Here is a 21414-nt window from a genome sequence, read left to right as displayed (position 1 = left end):
CATTTTCATCCTTGCCTTATCCTCTTGTTCCTAAGAATTGGAATATGTTGATTGACTCCCAAAAGGAGAGAATGTCTAGAAGGTAGCAATTATTTTTGCCCCTTTAATCAACCTAATCTTGAAAGTGCTCCAAGACCTTGTTGTTTTTGCAGGAGAGAACAATTTGCATGGACCTAAGACACTTTATATAATGCTAGACTTTTTGTATAATAAAACCTTGACTCTACTTGGAAACAGTAAAAAGAAATTTAAAAAGAGAAATAATAAAACCTTGGAACCAAATGGACCAGCAAGTTTGTACTGTTCTTTGGGCACAACCGTAGAAGAATTGCCTGGCTAAACTCCTTAGTACATTTTATATAGATTAAAAACACAAGCTAAGACAATTAAGATTTTAGTGAACTTCTGTATGAATTTTAAATTGAACTAGATAACTCTGCATCTAAACTAAACTGAACCTCCCCTCCCCTCCTCTATGGACCCAGAAGCTAATGACAGCATATGCAGGTAATCTTATTGTTATTTAATTAAAATGATTAATTTTTTAAAAATGGTCATTCAACTTGTTCCAAAATCTGAAAATAGCTTTGAAACCAAACTTTAAAAATGAAGAAAAAAAAATGACTCATCCTGTCCAGTCCTGTTCATATTTACAGTGCACAAAAAAGGTCTTATTGAATTTGATGAGTGTTTTAATATATTCTTGGATTATTACAGATTGATATTAATATGCTCAAAGCTAGAGGTCCATTTATTCATGCAGTTGTTTAATGGCACTGCGAATGAGTCCGGGGAGGCTGTTCCACATAAATTAATAATATAGTAGCCATTTAGTATTGATGAGTCAGCTGTATTCTATATCTTGGTAAAGTGAATTTGCCCTGTTGGATTTTCATAGTTGCAAGATGCTCTTGGAATTGGGTAATCAGAATCATTTGTGATTTCTTGCTGTTTCTTCTAGTTCCACAGAGAGTCTACGGGGTGGTGTTGGTGGATTTATGCCATTTGGTTTTTCTGGAGTTCTTTCGGGGGCAGCTACGTGCTTTTATGCATTTGTGGGATTCGACTGCATTGCCACCACAGGTAAGGTAACAAAAAATAAATAAACAAACTTCTTTTGAAAAATAATAATTTCTATTCTTCATTGTGTACCACTCACTAGGAGACTCTGAGCCATCTTTTCCATTCTGCTGCAGATTCATCTCTTAAAATAGTTCCTGCAGCTCTGCACGAATGGTGCTTCTTCTTTTCAGCATGAAATATATTATATTTACATACAGATTAGAATCTAATTAGATTCTTGGAGAAGGGATTCTGTGTTTTAAGACATAAACAGTAGAAGGTGCTTCTGGAACATGAACTTGCATCAGAATATTACTTTCAGCTATATTTGATTGAATGTTTAATTATACCATACAGTGTGACACTGTACACTTCTACTCTGAAATAAATCAACACTGTAAAATGTAAACAGTAGATCACTTCTTTATGCCAGTTTTGGATATCATTACTTCTTACTCTTAGTTTCATTATCTTATAATTAAGCTCAGAAATGAAGTTATAGTAATATATTCTTAGTATTTAGACAACAGCAATAGAAGGAATCCTGAAGTTTTATATTGCATTGCATAATTTTAAACTACAAATTAAGATGTTAAATCAAACTGTACAGCTTGATTCTCAAACATGTAAGTTATTTACCTAGGCAAATACTTTACCTTTTAGCATGATATACAAATGTAATGAAATGTTACATGTTTCATAAATAGTTGTAGGTTTTCCTTATTGGAAACAATTGGGCAATTCAGGGAAATAATTCCTAATAACTTTAAAAGGATTTGTAAATTGCATGCTCTTACAGTACATTTAATATGCTACTGATAACTTTTAATTTGGTGAAAGAGTTCATTTTTGCTTTCACTGGGGGAAAACATGTCAAATGCAGTTTCTTCGGTGAAAGAAAATTAAATCTGCCTTTTGTAATCTTTGGGTTATATCTCCTTTTTAGGTGAAGAAGTAAAAAATCCCCAGAAAGCTATTCCAATAGGCATAGTGGCCTCACTTTTGATCTGCTTTGTTGCATATTTTGGGGTATCGGCTGCTCTTACTCTCATGATGCCTTACTATCTGCTCGATAAAAATAGCCCACTGCCAGTTGCTTTTAAGTATGTGGAATGGGAAGGAGCAAACTATGCAGTTGCTGTTGGGTCCCTATGTGCTCTTTCTACAAGGTAAGGACTATAACTTTTTCCTTTGCATACGTGCGGTAAGAGTGTACTCCCTGACGAGTGTATTCATCTTTAAATAAAACTGTTCATGGCTGATTTAGGAATTGGCTTTTTATAACTTGACAGATTTTTAGGAGCCATGGTGGCGGAGTGGTTAGCATGCAGTACTGCAGGCTAACTCACTGCTCACACTAGAAGTTTGATTCTGAGCGGTTCAAGGTTGACTCAGCCTTCCATCCTTTCGAGGTCGGTAAAATGAGGACCCAGATTGTTGGGGGCAATATGCTGACTATATAAACCACTTAGAGGGCTGGGAAAGCACTGTGAAACGGTATATAAGTCAAAGTGCTATTGCTATGCTTCATAGTTGGTATATTTGGAAAGATGAGTCACTTAGTAACAGTTTACAATTTTACCCGTATTAGTTAAAGGTCACTGATAAAGCTTGTAGAAGAGGTCATTGATTCTACCTCTAGTAAGTCTAAAGCTCTGGGAGAAGGGGGAGAGGGTTCACTACCAGTCATTGGAGACAAACTCTTCCAATCTGGTGCTGATACATAGAACTTAAGATTTTCAGAGTTCCTAGACTGTGTCTCCAGAAACCATGCTGATTAGGAATTCTGGAAATTTCTAATCATACATATGAGATGGGGGCAGGGGTGAAATGCTCTGAAGTCTGCTACTGGTTTGCTTCATGTGCATGAGCACCTAAGAAGCCTTTTCTGAGTCTGCAAAGATAAGTAGAACAGCGAGGAGGGGACAGCTGTGCTGCACACTTTAGATTCACTAGAAAGCAGGATTTCCTGCTTTCTAGCGAGTATAAATTGCGCTGCACAGCTGATTGTCGTAGAGCTGATTGTCAGAACTTTTCTTTTACTTTTTAAAAGCATTTTTAACTACTGGTTCGGGAGAACTGGCAGTAAAAAAAATGCTAAAAAAGTTTTTTTTAAAGTTCCAACAATCAGCTGTGGGACAATCAGCTGTGCCTTGCGATTGTCAGAACTTTTTTAAAAACTTTTTTTTTACTACCAGTTCAGGTAAACTGGTAGCATTTCACCCCTGGACGGGGTGGTGACTGATAGGGTACTTGGTCCATAATCACAATGTAATTGGGCTTGGTAGAAACTAGTTGTGTCTCTTCTGAGATGAAATCCTTTGGCTATGCGCTCCCAGGAAATTTTAGTTATGGCCTTCAGAGCCCTCCTATCATTTATCACTAATTTGTCATTTTTAATGTGAAAAAAGAAGAAATAAACATAATCATTTATTTAAAGGAAATGGAATTAGATTTAGCTTTTATCCAGCCTGGCTTATCCCTTTATCCTGTCCTACCTACTTTTAGGAATTCAAATCTTAGCTCTCACTCATAGGCCAGAAAAGGTTCTAAACATAAAAAACAAAACAAAACCCCATGCCTATTTCCTTCAGACATTGCCTCCAATGCTACTTGTTCAAAGTTTATCATTAAAACTAGTACATAATTTTTTTAAAGCCCACTTTTATGTATAAGTGGTTCTCAACTGGTGACCATTTATTAGTGATTATTCAAAGTTACAACTGCGCTGACAAAAGTGACCCACAACTAGTCCTCACACTTATAACTGTTGCAGCGTCCCCATGGTCACATGATCAAAATTTAGGCACTTGGCAGCTGGCATGTATTTATAACGATTGCATTATCCCAGCATCATGTGATCATCATTTGCAACTTTCCCAGCTGGCTTACAACAAGCAAAGTTAATTGGGGGGGGGGAGCTAGATTCACTTAACAATAGTTATTCACTTACTGACCATGCTGATCCGCTTAACAACTTCAGTAAAATTAGGCATGACTCACTTAACAACTGCTTAGTATGGAAGAGAACCAAGGAAAAGAGTGCAGTGAGAAAATACAAAAAGAAATAGAAGTTTTCAGTTTCTTCTGCAGCAAAGATAAGTATCTGACTGATTTTTTAAATCCCATTTTCATTATGGTGAAGGTCTAGGATTCACTACTGCAAAAGAGCAAAACTTTCCCATTATCTGTTATAATTACTCTCCCAATTTGGGAGAAAGACACTTATTCCTTTAAAAATGAATTCCTTACATTTGGGACTGTGTTGTTGGAATATGTTAAACAATTTTTATTTTTGTACACAAGAAATAAGTCAACATTTCATGTTTCTTGTCTTTTTCTAGCCTGCTTGGATCCATGTTTCCAATGCCTCGGGTTATTTATGCGATGGCAGAAGATGGATTACTATTCAGATTTTTGTCACGTATCAATGAGAGGACAAAAACCCCAATGTTAGCTACAATAACCTCAGGAGCTGTTGCAGGTATGAAAGATTTCTTAAGAATGACTGAAGTAATTACTAGATCCCCCACCACTCTATGTATATGGGTGTGCATATTGTAAAGACACCTAAGGGACTTGGTGGCTCAGTGGCTAAGATGCTAAGCATGTCGATCAGAAAGGTCGGCAGTTCAAATCCCTAGCGCCGCGTAACGGAATGAGCTCCTGTTACTTGTTCCAGCTTCTGCCAACCTAGCAATCCGAAAGCACATAAAAAATACAAATAGAAAGATAGGAACCACTTTGGTGGGAAGGTAACAGCGTTCCGTGTGCCTTCAGCGTTTAGTCATGCCGGCCACATGACCACGGAGATGTCTTTGGACAGTGCTGGCTGTTCGGCTGAAACAGAGATGAGTACCGCCCCCTGAGTGGGGAATGACTAGCACATATGTGCAAAGGGAACCTTTACCTTTATTGTAAACACATGCATTTCATAACTCCATAAGGAGAACACCTTGCATCTATAAAGCAGATCAAAATTAATGTCACATGTTCTAATGCACTTTAAGTGCAAATATTTTTAAGGTTGCAAGACTTGCTCATTCAGAAATAATATTACTACTCTTACTCACGGTACTGTATAAGTCACACACAACTTGACATTCAGTTTGCCTTTTTTTGAACTCTGGTTTTCTTGCTCCTTTCTCACGAATTTTACACCCTCTCCTGGGAAACAGAAGAGCGTGTTGGCTCAGAAGTATGGATAAGGATTAAATTGTCATGATTCATCAGGCTTGTAAATGAAATAAAAAAAATATCTTGCCACTTAATTCGTGTCTTCTCTCTCTCTGCTTCTCCCTCTTCCTTCCCCCCCCCTTCTCTCCGCCATTAGCTGTCATGGCCTTTCTCTTAGACCTCAAGGATCTTGTAGACCTGATGTCTATTGGGACACTTCTAGCTTACTCCTTGGTGGCTGCCTGCGTCTTGGTACTAAGGTAAGAAATGATAGCATTGCTGACAAAGTAGCCTCAAACATAGCCCAAATTTGCTTTCTCAAAAGGTATTTAATTTTAGTTTTTATTACCTACTGAACTCTTGCTTAACAGCAGCAGATCCTAGGAAATATTGGGAAGAATCTGATATGCTAGTCAGTGCAAATGATTCTCTACAATGAAAATCCGTTTGAGGAGCATCGTTCGACTGCCCTCCCAGGATCCCGTCTGCTTCATTATTGGTGCAGAGAGCTTTGTGTCCCATCTCCTCTGCTGCCCTTGGGAGAGGTTGTCTTACCCTTTCCATGTACATGCAGAATAGATGTTTGGACTTTTATCTCTGTTTATTTTGGCAAACTGCTTCACGTAAGACTTAGCAATACTGTTTTTCCCCTTCAGCTTTCATTTTCAAGAGTTAGGGCTTTATTACAGCTTCATTTATTAAGTTAGAGAAGCAGTTGTATAGTATGAGAAAGGACATTGTGTTTATATGAAGATGAAAAGCCCAATATTAATATTATTAGAAAGCTTACTCTACCACTACATAAAAAAGCTGCAGAATTAAGCAGACGAACAGCAATTGATGCTGTTCACCTGTTTAAAACTGCAATTGATCTAGGAGATGTGGTTGTACAATCAGAGGTGGGTTTCTGCCCTGAATCAGGTGAACTGGTAGTGGCAGTGGTGGGAGGCTCCGCCCACCCTCCCAGACACTTCTGAGCATGCTCAGAAGCATTGTGCGTGTGTGTGAGTGAACTAGTAGTAAAGTACCGTATTTTTGGAGTATAAGACGCACCTTTTTTCCCTCAAAAAAGAGGGTAAAAATCTGGGTGTGTCTTATACACTGAATGCAGCATTTTTGGCCTACCAAAACCCTGCCCCATTTGCAAAAATGGACATGCAGAGGGTTTGGGAGACTTGCAAAGTGTTCCTGGGGGACGGCAAAAAAGCGCAAAAAATGGGCCGTTTTTGCCCCAGCCTTCAGGAGCACCCTACAAACCTCCCAAAGCCTCTGCATGCCTTTTTTTAAATGCAAACAACGGCCTGTTTTTTGCTCATTTTTGCCCAGCCCCAAGGAGCACTTTACAAGCCTCCCAAAGCTCTGCATACCCTTTTTTGTGTGTGTGCAAAAAAATGAGGGGTGCAGAGGGTTTGGGAGGCCTGCAGTGTGCAAAATCTTTTTCTAAAAATTTACCTCTTCAAAATCATGGTGTGTTTTATACTCCGGTGCATCTTATAGTTCTAAAAATACAGTAAATTGAAACTGACTACTGGGTACAATGGCTTAAGGATGCTGGATCTGCCAACCAAATATGGTCAGCACTCTGCAGGTTTGAGCTCTGTATCACTGCGGGACACAGTGAGCTTCCGTCACTCGCCTCTAACTCCTGCCTTGCCCACCTAGCAATTTGAAAGCACTATTGCAAGTAGATAAATGGGTACCATTCTGGTGGGAAAGACTAGCTGCACAGGGAGAAAGGGACTCAGCACTGGACCTGCCTTGAGATGAGGCAAGATCGATTGAGGAGCCCAAAATTTGTCAACAACCCAAATGTTACTAGTCAGATAAGGTGCAAGCTAGTTTGCCCCCTGGGATGCACCGTGAATAAGTGTGCAAACGCAAAACCGAACAAACTAGCAATTAGGCTGTCAGAACTAGTCTATAAAGTGTAGATCTCCCTGATGTATGTCAGATAAAATAAATAAATAAACAGTTGATCCCCATTTTTTTTAAAAAAATGAGCCTCTATTTTTTTCTCTGCAATTTTCACTGTTCCCTTGAGAGTTGAACTTTAAGTGCAAACTGCAGATTGCAATAAAACGTAACACATTTTTTTCAAGAACGTTTTTTCCTTGAGGACAAATATAGTAGTGTATAATACCTGAGTAGCACCTTGATCAAGCTATCGGAATCAGATTCGCTAAAGAAGACGGCAGTTTTAGCCTTATTCCTGGAAATACAGTTTTGAGATTTGGTGGGGCATTTACCAGAGCAATAAAGCTGTTAAGAAGAACATAACACATTTAATATTAACATTCTGTCTATATGTAGCCTTGGCAGTTCTATAATTTGCATTTCATTTTATGTGATTCATGGAAATACACGCAATGAAATCTAATACTTCAAGTTTCAGTTGACAACAATACATTCTCCCTATTTTTTCCACTTTTCTACTCTCTTGATATATTCTTGTAATACTCAAATAAAACAATCCAGTGGTATGTTTATAATTTCAAATACTATACTACTATGTGTATGCTATGTTTGTTTGTTTTTCCTATAGATACCAACCTGAGCAACCTAACTTGGCCTATCAGATGGCTAGTACTACAGAGGAGACATACATAAATGAATCTGTGAGCACAAGTGAATCTCAAACTGCGTTTCTGCCGGAAGAGGAAGAGAAATTATCCTTAAAAGTTCTCATCCTCCCCCAAAATACAGTTCCTTCCAAACTTTCTGGGTTCATAGTGAATGTCTGTACTTGTGTCTTAGGTAAGCAGCTGGTTCCAAAAAACTAGTGTTATTCTCAAGCATTGTACCTCTGACTGCTGAGTTTCCTCTCTGAAAAATTGGTCAGTGAGTTTGCTGACGAACTGAGAATGTCCTCTTTGCAGTTTGTGCTTTGATTTAGCTGAATTCAGAATAAAACCATTGTGGAAATTAAGAGATGCTGCTGAGAAAACCCCTGGAAAAAAACAGGCAGGGAATTGGCAAGTGAAAAGTCGAAGGGAGCCCATTAAAGAAGCATACAATACACCAGTGTTTTTCAACCTTTTTTGTGCAAAGGCACACTTTTTTCATGAAAAAAATCACGAGGCACACCACCATTAGAAAATGTTTAAAAAATTTAACTCTGCCTATATTGACTATATATAAAGTGTTTTTCCCACGGCACACCTTACACTATGTCACGGCACACTAGTGTGCCACGGCACAGTGGTTGAAAAACACTGCAATACACAACAATCCTAATTCAGGTAGTCCCCACTTAACAATCCTAATTGGGACTGGAATTTCCGTTACTAAGTAAAATGGCTGTTGGGTGAAACATATGATTTCTACTACTTAGTGATGGCAATTCCAGTAGTAGTAGTTCCGATTGTGGCTGTTAAGCCAGGGCCATGCTATCCCTGAGTAAGGATCTCATGCTTTCTCCTGCCCTGCTGTACCTGCCTCCAACTCCCCTCACCTGCCTTGTCAGCAGTGGGAGAAAGAAGGCAAAGGTTAGGGGGGAGGTGGCAGAGGGTTGGTCAGCCAAAGGGGCAGAGGTTGAGAGGAGGGGGAGATAGGTGGGTGAGGGGAGTTGAAGCCCAGCCTGTGGTTGTAAATTCGAGAGGGCTGCCAAGTATCCAGATTTTGATCATGTGACTGTGGGGGTATTGCAATAGCTGTAATTTTGAGAAGCAGCCATAACTACCATTTGTTCAGTGCCCTGATAACTTCAAAGGGTTGCTGAACAAATGGTTGTTAAGCAAGAATTACCTGTAGATGAGCTTTTTGCTGCAGGACCTTTTTATACTGCAGGGGCCCCCAAGTGAACAGAATTGAACTAGTGAGGAGCTGGCCGATACAAGTGTGCACGCCTGGGTTATAGATCAGTGTTGGCGAACATTTTCGGCACCCGAGTGCCAAAAAGGGAGCACTTTGTGCATGCGTGTGCTTTGCGCATGCGTGCATGCTTGTCTAAGCCACAACAGGGAAGAGGAGCTGGCCAGGGGGCATGCACATGCTGGAAAATGAACTTGGTTTCTGGCACATGCACGCACGCCGAGCAGCAAGTCTTCCGGTTACTGCCGCGCCTGTGCACGGGCCAATCGCTCATGCCGGAAAATGGAGGACCAGCTATTCTGGTTTTTGGCACTGCTGCATGTGCAAAGGCCAGCTGATCATTGTGTGTGCATTCGTGCCAGAAACCCGGAAGAGCAACGGATGACGCCACGCGCACCAGGCAACATGGCTCCCTGTGCCACTTTGGGCACGTGTGCCATAGGTTCGTCATCATGAGGATAGATCAACTTGCACAAGCCATGGGGCAACATGCACGCTTCCCAACTCACATGAGTGGCGGGCTGGCACATACACATGAGCTGGCCCACCACTTGCATGGGACAGTTCCCTCCCTCCGGTCTCTGGGCTGCCAAGCCATAAAGGTTGGGGACCGCTCCTCTGCAGGATTCAATGAGCAAAACAGTGGCTCAGAGAAATGGATGTTGGGAGCTATGGATCCTGGGCTGTCTATCTGCATATGTCAAAGTTCGTATTATTATTCTTCATTTAGCTAACTACAGCTGTTTTTTTTGTATTCCTACCCACCATGTTTTAACAATGCATCCAACACCTTAACGTTTCTTGTTCTCAGGTGTTCTTATTGTCAGCTTCTGTAGCTTGGCTGTCCTTGCCAAGAAGGATCTGATGAGTGGATCAATATGGGCCATTAGCATGCTTGTTGTCCTCTTCCTCATCGGCTTTGTTTTCACAATCATCATTTGGAGGCAACCTGAAAGCAAAACCAAACTCTCATTTAAGGCAAGTGATGTTTAAAGCATGCATGGATAAAAGAAGAACTGGAGCTCTTGCTGGCTTTCTGATTGGAAAGAGAGATTAGTAGAGATCAGCCTGCTTTTGCCAGAAAAGCAGCAATGAGGGGAGATAGCAAAAGACAGTTTCCCACACAGATTGAACATGCGACCTTCAGACATGGCCTTCAGCTTTCTGGATGCTATTTTTGTGGGAAGGAGGCTTCTCGTCTTGTCTTGTCTGTTCTATTTGAATGTACTGGGAGATAATCAGTGGCATGCAAGGCTACTGTTTTTCTTTTGGTATTCCTAACAAAATCTTCCCAATAAACCAACTGATTACATTATAGGGTGGCTTCTAGAAATGAAGCCTAAATTCTTTTGACAGAACAGTAAATGAGTGTAAGTGAGTGAGTAAATATATACTGTATTTTTTGGAGTATAATACGCACCTTTTTCCCTCAAAAAAGAGGGTGAAAATCTGGGTGCGTCTTATACACTAAATACAGCATTTTTTTGCCTCGTGAAACCTCGCCTCTCCACCAAAATGGCCATGCATAGCTTGTAGGAGGTTTTCAGAGAGTTCATGGGGGCTAGGGAGGGCGGGAACGTGACCCGTCAAAACCGCGGTCCACTAAAGCGCGCCCGATCAAAGCGCGTACGTGACATCATCAGCAGCGCGACAAATAAAATTAAAAATAAATTAAATTAAAATAAAATTAAAGCAAGCCGATTCACGTAAGGGTTAAGGTTAGGGTTAGGTTAAGGTTAGGGTTAGGGTTAGGTTTAGGGTTACGTTAAGCGTTAGGGTTAGGTTAAGGGTTAGCGTTAGGCTTAGGGTTAGGCTTAGGGTTAGGCTTAGGGTTAGGTTTAGGGTTAGGTTTGGGGGGATTAGGGTAAGGTTTTCGCGTTAATTTTAAATTTACCGCTCACAGCGTGCCGTTTTCGTCACGCTGTGATGTCACGTATGCGCTTTCGTTGAGCGCGCTTTAGTCTACCGCAGATTTGTGGTGGAACCGGGCGGGAATGAGCAAAAAATGGGTCATTTTTTGCTCAACCCCCCCCCGAACACTCTACTAGCCTCCTAAGGGCTATTTATTCCCCCTTTTAAAAAGGGGGGGCACATTTTTGCGAAAAACAGGCCGTTTTGGGGAGGTTTGCAGAGTGCAAAAACTTATTTTTTAATTTGCCTCTTGAAAACCTTGGTGCGTCTTATACTTCAATGCATCTTATACTCTGAAAAATATGGTACATACATAACGCAGAAGAAGGAAGGCATGCCAAAAGTTGGGCAAGCGGTTGGTGACTTTTCAGATGTTGCAACTTTCAGCATTCAGTTTGAAAATCTGAGAACTGGGTTTGCTGGGTTGTAGTTATGCAATAACTCGTGGGTGCACATTCCCCACCTCGCATAGCAGAAATTGTGTGTATCCCCAAATGTTTACATTGTATGCACAAACTCATGATAAAAATGGGGGTTTGTATTCAGCATGCCTACATGATATGCAAACCTTAATTATGTATTATAACATCTGTGTTGGAGTATAGGCATTATATAGCTCTGTTTCCGTGTGTCAACTCATTCTAATAAATTGAGAGTTGCAATTATAAGTTAGGGTAGCCCTCATTTAGTGACCACATTCCAACCCTGGGATAATTAGCAAGAAAGGAAGTAGTGTTTGTATTTACATCCATTGGAGATCAAGGGATTACAAGTGTATAAGTAGGCACACAGTGGTGAATACAGTAGACATTGAAAGGAATGTGGTAGGACCAGCTTCTGTAGAATTACTGTGTTTCTCCAAAAATAAGACAGGGTCTTATTTTCTTTTGACCCCCCAAATAAGTGCTTGGCCTTATTTTCGGGGAAGTCTTATTATTTTTGAGGTGTGGGAGATGGCAAGCGTGGTCACCTCATGGCTGCTGCTATGTTGCAATATTTTTGGGGAGGGCTTATTTTAGCGCATATGCTCAAAAGCCCGATTGGGCTTATTATCCAGGGAGGTCTTATTTTCAGGGAAACGGGGTATTACTACAACATAAATATCAGAAAATGTACATGAAACAGGATAACATTCAGTAACAATATTTAAAGTCAACTTTCTCATGGAAACTCTTTATCATATTACCATAACAGATTTTCAATCCTAACAAAATATGCTTTCATGCTAAATCTGCCGAGGAAGATCCTCATTCATGTCATTGTATGATAACAAAGGAAAGTTTCTGTTGTTTCCATACAATTTGTCTAGGTACCTTCCTGTTTTGCCACATTGAACCACTATCAAGAATATCCCCTAAAACACCATCTCTGAAATGTGACCATACTGTGCAGAATAGAAAGGATTTAATTTTTTAAAAAAATATTTGTCTAAAACTTGTGTGTATGGACAAATCTACACTTGGATAAATGCATCTCCAATGTTTATAATTTTAAACACCTAGATCAGGGCTGTCAAACTTGAAGCCTGCAGGCTGGATGCGTCATGCGCTAGCCATACCCCCGCCTGGTTTAGCGAAGGGGGGAAAAGTCACAATACATCATGCGATGATACCGTGACGATGCAGGTTTGACATCCCTAACCTAGATGAAAGCCAGTAAGCATGACATCTTTTAAAATGTATTGTCAATAGTTTCTTGTTCCAGAGAAGTCTTGCAGCATCTTATTGACTTATCCAATTAGAGCTGTACTTAGAATAATCTGCAAGAATTTGCTGTCTTGCATACATTCACAATATTATATAGAATCAAATTATTGATCTCAGGAGAAGGTAGATATGTGAACTGGTATATCCCATATTCCTAAATGTAACCACAATTTTGCCTTTGTTTTGTAGGTCCCTTTTCTCCCTGTCCTTCCCATTCTGAGCATCTTTGTGAATGTTTATCTCATGATGCAGCTGGATAGTGGCACCTGGATACGATTTGCCATCTGGATGGTCATAGGTAAATTTCAACCCTGTGATATGATGACATTCTCATTCATATAGGCAGATTAGTGAATACAAGACAATTTTGAAGGTTGAAGTGGAATTCAGATTCTTTACTCTTGTGGTCAGAAGCCTTAAAGCTACAACTGAGTTGTCTTTAATATAGTATGAGAGTCTCAGGCATTAAAAAAAGATTAAAACCAAACATTTTAATAACCATGTCAACCCAGGCAGCTGGTATGAAACCGTTGATTGTCTAAAACAAAACAAACGCAGATTCACAGACATTAAGACTAGGGAGTAGGCTTTAATTACTTTGATTAAATCTTTTAAATCATCTCCAGGAATAGGCCCATGCAAGCTATGTTATGACAATTAAGCTTGTAAATATTGAAAGCAAGTGAGAAACATGGCAAGATCTGATCTATGCAGAATTAAAATACAGTTCCCTATTTTTTTGGTAGAAAGCCCTCTGCAAAATATCTCTGACTTGTTTCTCAATTCAGAGATAGACTAGTCACTGGAAAAACTCCTCAGTCCCCCTTGACCATACTACACTGCACTTTAGAAGTATATACTTAAGTCCTTGGATGTTCTACAAGACCAGGGGTGTCAAACTGGATTTCTTCAAGGACCGGATCAGCATCATAGTTGTCCTGTGTGGGGCAGCGGGGTGGGTGGGGGTGGGTAGGACGGATGGCAGACAGGACGGAGGCCTTCTGCAGCACACTGCCAGCAAAACAGGGTGCACGGGGACCGTGCCCAGCCCCCCTGCCCCCCTGATTTGGCCAGCAGTGTGCTGCAGGAGGCTGTCCAGGCTGAGAACAGGCACCACATTTTTGCTAGGGGAGGCAGGTCCTTTGCTATTTCCAGATCTAAGCACCCTGAGTTTGGCACTCCTGCACAAGAGCCTCATCTCATTTTGTATTGTATTCCTTATAGCTAGAGATTCCTAAACTGATACATCCTGTGTGCTGCCTCACATGTTACCTAACGCTACTCCACTTTCCTCTTTTCTTCAGGCCTGGCGATATATTTTGGCTACGGCATATGGCACAGTGTAGAGGCAATTTATTCAGCACCAACGTTTCAAGAAAGAAGTATGGATAACAATATGGATACTTGTAAATGACGGCCTTCTTACTCGGGAGGTTATTGATATCACTATTACTGCACAGCAGGATACTTTTCTCTCCCAAATTCTGAAAGAACTTTTTTTTTTGGTAGAATATCAGGCGGGCTCTCATGTCCCCTTTAACCTGGGGATGCAGCTGGAAGGGATCACAAGGAAAACAAATACCCAGACTCGGATGCACTCCCAACAACACTGTTACTTCGTGCTGACAGCTATTTTTCTTCTTTACCCTTTGAATAGAAATTGCCTTTCAGGGTAGAAGTTTACTTCCAATGTTACTGTGGGAATAAGATTCTCAATCTTGTGAATCAATTCCTGGCTACTGGATTGGAGCACACTTTACAACATTTCTCCAAAATCACCAGAACTAAACTTAAGCAAACCCAAACCAAACCATACATAAACTCTCTTACATGTTTATAAACTGTACCCACTTCCCAAGACTGGAATGAAACAACAAAAAAAGGAGTGGTGCTATTTAAACATTGTGCTTTACATATTTAAAGAGGGGTGATGCCTGAGTTTTAGCATCCAATGTTACAGCCATCTCCTTTAGCAAAAGATGGACAAACCAGGCTTCCTGCAGCCCTTGGAGGCTTCTGTACAACCTGCTAGCTGAATTCCTCTCCTGTGCTTCACACAGCTGTGTAGCTATGAGGCAGAGTCTGTTGCTTATGGTAGAACTGCTGTGTAGAAAGTATGACTTTCAAGTATGCAGCCCTGCCAAACCAAGGACAATTGCTCGCTTGGGATGTTATTCACATTTCAGCTCAGACAGTCCCGGTCAAAGGGAGCCTCTGCCATGCTTGTATTTTAAGATAATATTGTGCGGTAAATCACCGATACGCCCTGTGGCTGAGAAAAGACAACAGTTTCCTGTCATAAAGATGGAATTAATAAAGGAGAATATTTGTAGCTCAGGGTTGACATGAAGGGTCCTTGGTGATCTCTGAACTTGCTTGTTTTCTTTCCTTACCCAAACTAGGTAACATCACCAGTGCTGGTCTAGTCTATGTTACTTTGTTTGGTTAATGAAACACCCACAAGGAGACAAGCCAGCTCAGAAAGCACCAAGGACCCCTCAAAGATGAAATTGAACACAGGGTTCATAGGTCAAACTCAAGCATTGTTTTTACTGTTATGTTTGAAATAATATATTTAAAATTAATATTTTATTGAAGGAGAGGTGTGACAAACGCAGCTTTTCTGGTACAGAGTAGGAGCCAACATTAGGTTTTTGCCTGCGGGATATTTGGGACTGTAGAATACAAGGTTCTCACCTTATCCTGTTAGGGCTGACATTTTCAAATAGTTCCATCAGATTTAAAATTCAAACTCTGTTATTTCCTCTGTTTGCCCCGGATGGGACAGGGGAAATCATAAAAGCATCTATGCAGAGGGAGAATAACCTCCTTCTAAAAATGTGCTTTTTCCAAAGGGAGGGTTAAAAGTCTGTACACCGGTCAAATAATATTGATGCTTGCTGGTTTGATGTTCTAGTAAATAGTGTAGATGATTATTGTACTTTTTTCTTTTACACTGTTAAACCTCGGAGGCTTGAATTTATTATTACTTGTTCGTGGTGTTTATGTCTAGCCCCTTGATGTGTTGTATTTGGCCAAGCTATGTGGAAAAGAATAGCACTTAGAAGAAAGGGAATTCATTTTAATAGAGAGACTGTGCTTATTTTGTGTGAGGAAATTTAGAAGGGGGGGTATTTATTTATGGCGCTCCCTATGTTTTGTCCAGGTTGCACCCTAGTGCTTGAGTCGAGGTTTTGACTTGAGGTTTTCCCATCACCATGGTGATTGCTGAGCATTTTAGTGGTTACATCTACCTGTCCGGAAGGTTGGAAAGGAGTTTCTGCAGACAGTGTTGACTCAACTGGACCAATAACAAGACAGTTTATTGTATATGATACTTCAGCAACTTCCTCTTGCCATCACAAAAGTCTGTGAAGGCTACAATTACAATGATGAAGGTGTTCTTTTTAAAGGGCTTCAGCGTTGAACAATTGAGAAATGCACAATTTAGTTTGAATCGGCCAGACCTTCCTCAAGTAAATTGGCCAGGCTGCTCAAGGTGATTTGGGAAGCCCTCAGGGCTGGTTAAAAAAATGTTCCTTTCAGATGAAAATTTATATGTGACTTGAAAATACCTAAAACTTTCTGTTTTGGGTTCTTCTGGATGGAATCCCATCAGGTCATATGAAACCTTGTTTTAGAGTCTGTGAGGAGTGAGATGGAGCTTGTTTTGAACTCTTCATTCTTAGCTGAATCAACCTATGTGGATTGTTTCATACATGACAAAAGTCCTTTGCAGAAATCTCTTCTGTATGGTCACATTTCATATCATCCATGCTGATTCCAACCTTTTACTTATTATTAAATGACACCCTATTACATGGACATCCAAGCTTTTGGCTTGCCAGGGCTGTAATGAGTGAAGATGATTTGTCTTGGGCTGCATATCAAATATATTATATAGTTAGTATATATAAATATTAAAAGTTTATGATCTTGTGATCTTGTCGCATTACTAGCTGTCCAGGGAAACATGCGGGCTGCAGGCCACAGGTTGAACATGCCTGCCCTACTGCATCACTGTCTTTGAAAATGGCCTAGAAAGATGTCAGATTTTCTATAAAAGTCAAATTACTTAGTCATTAAAATTTAATTTGAGAAGGGTCCCTAAGTAATTTTTGGAAGTGACTTATTTTTCCCCCTTTTGTTCTTCTTAAGTAGATAAATCCATTCTGTGTGTAGGCAGTTGATAAAACTGAAAGCAGCCTGAAGAATGTGATTCTCAATTTGGCAATTGCATTTCCAAAGGACAGTAAATCCGTACAATATAATTTAGTGTGGTTGAATTGCATTGTTTAGTCTAATTCATTTTTAAACTTATTGATAGACCTTGAGTTAATGACCACAATTGGGACTGGAATTTCAGCCACCAACAGATGCGATCATTAAAAAAAGTCAGCATGTGACTGGATCAAGATTTCATAACCATTTTACTTGATTGTTAAATGAGTTATGCAGTCATTAAGCAAATTCGTCTGCCCCTATTGACTTCACTTGTCAGAAGCTGGTTGGGAAGATTGGAAATTGTGACCATGTGACCACAGAACGCTGCAACTGTCTTCAAACGCTCAAATTGTGATAACATGACTGGGCAACAGTTGTAAACTCGAGGACAAGTCATAAATTACTTTTCTTCAGTGCCATGAATTTGAACAGTCATTAATTAAATGAATGGTTGCAAGTTAAGGGCTACCTGTACTAGGGAAAATAGTATTAGAAAAAGCCTTAAACACTGGATATCATGTTTGGTTCTGTGTGATAGATACATGCATCCAGTAAAAAGCTGTTCCTTTTCTGATGTGGCATTTAAGGAAATTATTTTGGAAGGAAATTCTGTCACACGTGAAGGAATATTTAAAAAAGTTTTTCACACATACATCACTAGTGGGGAAAAAAAATCACAGATTAACGAAAGCAGTCTCCTGGGATAACGGATCTCAAATCTTCAAATCTTCAACTGTCATAATTCCCATAGTGTAGGGAATTTGGGGAGCTGAAGCCCGCTACATCCAAATGACACCAGGATGCGAGACATTGTTCTGAGTAAGGTTGACACATATCCAAGACTTGAATGAGTTTTGCTTTTCCTCTCACTTGAGATTCAACAACAGGAGATGTTAGGCCTGGGGAAAAAGTTTTCTGGGAGAAAGACTTGCTAAGAACTTCTTGTGGGATATTCTCATTATGGCTAGCTGCTTTTGTCTCTATGGAGATGTTTATAGCTCATGGTGGTATACAGAGACTAAGACAGGGAGCAGGGAACAACCCTGGACCAGTAAATATAAAGTGCCCCAAACAGGGAACCCACTTGCTCCTGGTTCTGAAATCTCAATGGAGAAACATGCAAAAGCTTGAGGTCTAATGGTGAAAACCTAAGTGCTGCTGCTGTAAGTTTGCTAGAGTGAAGAATATTTGAGCTCATCTTTGTAAATATATGAGTAACTTATTATTTTAATATTAGGATTATTTTGTATAGCTGCTGGACGCTTTGTATACAATCCTGTTCTATAATTTTTCTCAAAATATACAGCTCCCTCAAAGAAAATGTACAGTTTTTCTTAAGGGAAAACTTCTTAAGGAAAGGACTTATCGATAATTGTGGTTTTGAATCTATGGAAGTCACTACTACTATCAGGAATTGCCTGTTTTGAAATCTTAATAGGCTTTTATTAGCCTAAATCCAAATTTGCAAACCTTGTGTGTGCAGAAGTAAAAAAAAAAAGTGGTTTTCAATAACTAGATACTCTTCAAATGTACTTGAACTACATGTTTCAAAACTGGCATAGTAGTCTGAAGTTTTTAATTCTCCATACCTGGAGGATATCTAATTGGGAATAAGTGTTGCTTCCTTAATGCATATGGTGGGGAAGAAACATGTGCAACATAAAACAACATTGACGATTTCTACTTGATCAAAACATCACCATAAAAATAAGTTTTACTGAGTCAGATTTATGCAAATTAATCTCCAAATTAATTCCAGTTACAACTCCAGCTTTTCAAGAGCAACAAATTGCTTGCTTATCAGTTCCTTCCAAAACCAATGGCAGTTATCAATAATCTGGTAGCACCTTTTTCAATTAACCAATTTTATGAAAAGGTAGAAGCTTTCAAATGTATTAGAAAAAGTGCTGCCAGACTCGCATGGCTATTCTCTTACAATGCTGTTTATATAAATACACTATTTTCGTGCATTTGCAAGTTGTTGTGAACAAAAATGCAATCTATTTTGTTAATATTTTCAATTGTTAAAATTTTACAATTGTCTTCAAAGTATTTTATTTAAATTTGTATATTTTGTACATTATTTCTGCCTTTCATGTTTTATTGTCACCTTTTCATCTCCATATCTGCTTTTACTCAGTGCGTTGATAAATAAGAGATGTCTCACCAGTGTTCAGCAAGTAGTAAAACTTTTAACCTAGTCAGTAAAAACTTGCAACAACAATTTTCAGCTTTCTATTTTTATGTCCATCAATTCTATTAATCCTCATGTACTTAATGGAATTGTGTACAAACACTGGATCGTAGAATAGTCTGATAAGGTGAGGATTTCTAATTCCTTTTATTAAGCCATTTTTTTAAAAAAAGAAATACTTTATTAAATATGTTTTTATCAGTTTGTGAATGGATAATTATCAACAGGAGGAAGCAGACTATAAGTGGCTTTATTTATATGTAGAATCAATATGCTTTCAAGGGTGCTTAAGCAGAAGCCAAGTTCAGATATAAGCATTAACAGAATTTGTATTATCACTCACTTTGGTAGGACCAGTTTCCATATTATCTTCATTGTTTTAACAGTACTGCAGGCTGGTTGAACATCCTTTATATGCCACAGCTTGAATGTGTATGTGAAACTTTGTAAGCCCATTATTTTATTGGGAGTAGAGGAGAGAAAAGATGATGTATGTGTCTGACTTTCCTGTTAAACAGCTCATCCTCACCTTTTGTCACTTTCTGATACATTCACATATATCTGCACACACACATACAGAGCCTGCACAACATGAGCAACTGGTTGTGGGAGGAACTGTTTGTTCTCTGTCACCCACATGTGGTAGATTTCCAATAAGGGATGTGTGTATTGAAGCCTGCTTTCCTGGATGAATGCCATATTTGGCAAGGTCAAAGTGCTTTGTATATATGATGCTGTCTCAAATAATTGCTGATTGCAATCTGTTGCCTTTCAGTATGCATATCTTATTTTACTACGTGGTGTATTTACAGGGTAACAAAATGAAACAATCTTACTTAAGTTGTACAAAAGGAGTTTTCAACCTGTGTGAAGCATTTACCAAATTCAGACATATGTTGTACAGATACTATGTTGGGGGGTTCTAAATTTGAATTCTAAGTTTGAATTCCAAATTCATGCATGCAGCTTGGACTGTTGTAGAGTTAAATATGCATGTTTTAGAGGGTTTTTTTCCCCCAGAGAGGAAGGGAATACGGTAAAGTTCCATTGATGTTTATCTTCACAGTAATTAGAATTTTTAGTTGGTTGAGACTTACGGTCCTAAAAACACCCTCTTAAGAAAGAATGTTCAATGCACTATTGAAAAGAGTAAACTTTGCTTCTGAGAAATTGTACATAGGGTAGTGCTACACATTTAAATTTTATATACTACTGAAATTATATCATTGGTGCCTTCTTGTGATACTGAAGGAAGTGTGAGAGCTTTAGAAAAAGTTAACATGGAAATATAATGAGTAGGTTTCCCCCCCACCCTCCCTGTCAACTTCTTATTGCAGCGTTCCATGGTCTGCTGCCCTTTATATGTAGGGGACTAAACAATATGGCCAGTGGGCACCAGGTTGGGAAAGCATGTTTTAACTCTCTGATAATAAGTTCATAGTAGATTGTTCCTCTTTGCGAAACTGGTTAATATTTGATAATACGTTTGTGCAAGGCATTTGAGGGAGGTGATTTGCAGGCAACCTTTCTTTAAAGTATTAACACAGCCATAGCCTTAGTAAGGCTTGTGTGGGTGTTTTGAAAGATATCTCTGCTCATCTGCATTTGTGTGTAGAGATGACACAAAAGGACCATCTGAAAGCTGTGAATGTACATCCCATGTACAGATAACCAGCTGGTAGCCTTGAAGAGCTCCTCTCCTCCCTCCCTCCCTACAGAGGTGGGTTTCTGCCAGTTCCGCCGAACTGTAGTAGAATTCAGGCCTGGGTCGCAGAACCAGCAGCGTTTCTCTGGTGTCTTCTGCTGTTGCCAGCATGATTCTGTGCATGCGCAGAGCAATTTTTAGTCGCATGCGCAAGCAATGCGTGGCCAGTGCGTGTGCAGCGAACCAGTACTAACTGGTTTAGGAACCCACCCCTGCCTCCCTCCCCCTCCCTCTCTCTGCAATAGTAATGTAAATTACCTCTTCCAAATGTTTCACACAATTCTGATTGTTACAGAGACTCATGATAAGGAATAATTACATCCTGTAATGCTCCTTATTTCTGAAGCAGAGGCCAAACCTTATGAAAACTGTGCCTGACTTTTTGTTAAAATAAACAACAACATTCAAACCTAGAATTTCTCAGGGTATATTTTCTCATTCTTCCTGGCATATATCCTAAGAAAAACCCTATCAAGTTTATTAAGTTTTCTAGATGGTGAGGGATCTTAACCAGATCACACTCATGCTTTGTTTTGCAAAGGCTGGAAGGGTGGTGAGTGATGAAACGACTGGGTTCCTCTCATTTCTGTTGTGCCTTTCAATGTACTTCTGTTCCCGGCGGGTAC

The 21414-nt window shown here is 39.6% G+C and overlaps 1 protein-coding gene across 1 annotated transcript in view; it reads left to right on the top strand.

Moving 5' to 3' along the window:
* The window catches only part of SLC7A1 (solute carrier family 7 member 1), a 44669-nt gene extending 25952 nt beyond the window's left edge, over nt 1–18717 (top strand). Inside the window, exons 5-12 of the mRNA XM_032219477.1 lie at nt 962–1083; nt 2009–2231; nt 4407–4546; nt 5396–5498; nt 7781–7992; nt 9860–10026; nt 12855–12963; nt 13970–18717. Coding sequence (XP_032075368.1) covers nt 962–1083; nt 2009–2231; nt 4407–4546; nt 5396–5498; nt 7781–7992; nt 9860–10026; nt 12855–12963; nt 13970–14079 — 1186 coding nt within the window. The 3' untranslated portion in view covers nt 14080–18717. The remainder of the gene's footprint in view (nt 1–961; nt 1084–2008; nt 2232–4406; nt 4547–5395; nt 5499–7780; nt 7993–9859; nt 10027–12854; nt 12964–13969) is intronic.
* Nucleotides 18718–21414: the final 2697 nt, after the last annotated feature.

The sequence above is a fragment of the Thamnophis elegans genome, chromosome 6 (genome assembly GCF_009769535.1).
Source record: "Thamnophis elegans isolate rThaEle1 chromosome 6, rThaEle1.pri, whole genome shotgun sequence".
NCBI classification, from domain to species: domain Eukaryota; kingdom Metazoa; phylum Chordata; class Lepidosauria; order Squamata; family Colubridae; genus Thamnophis; species Thamnophis elegans.
Note: the sequence above shows the minus strand (reverse complement) of the source record. Positions and strands in the feature narration are given on the sequence as shown.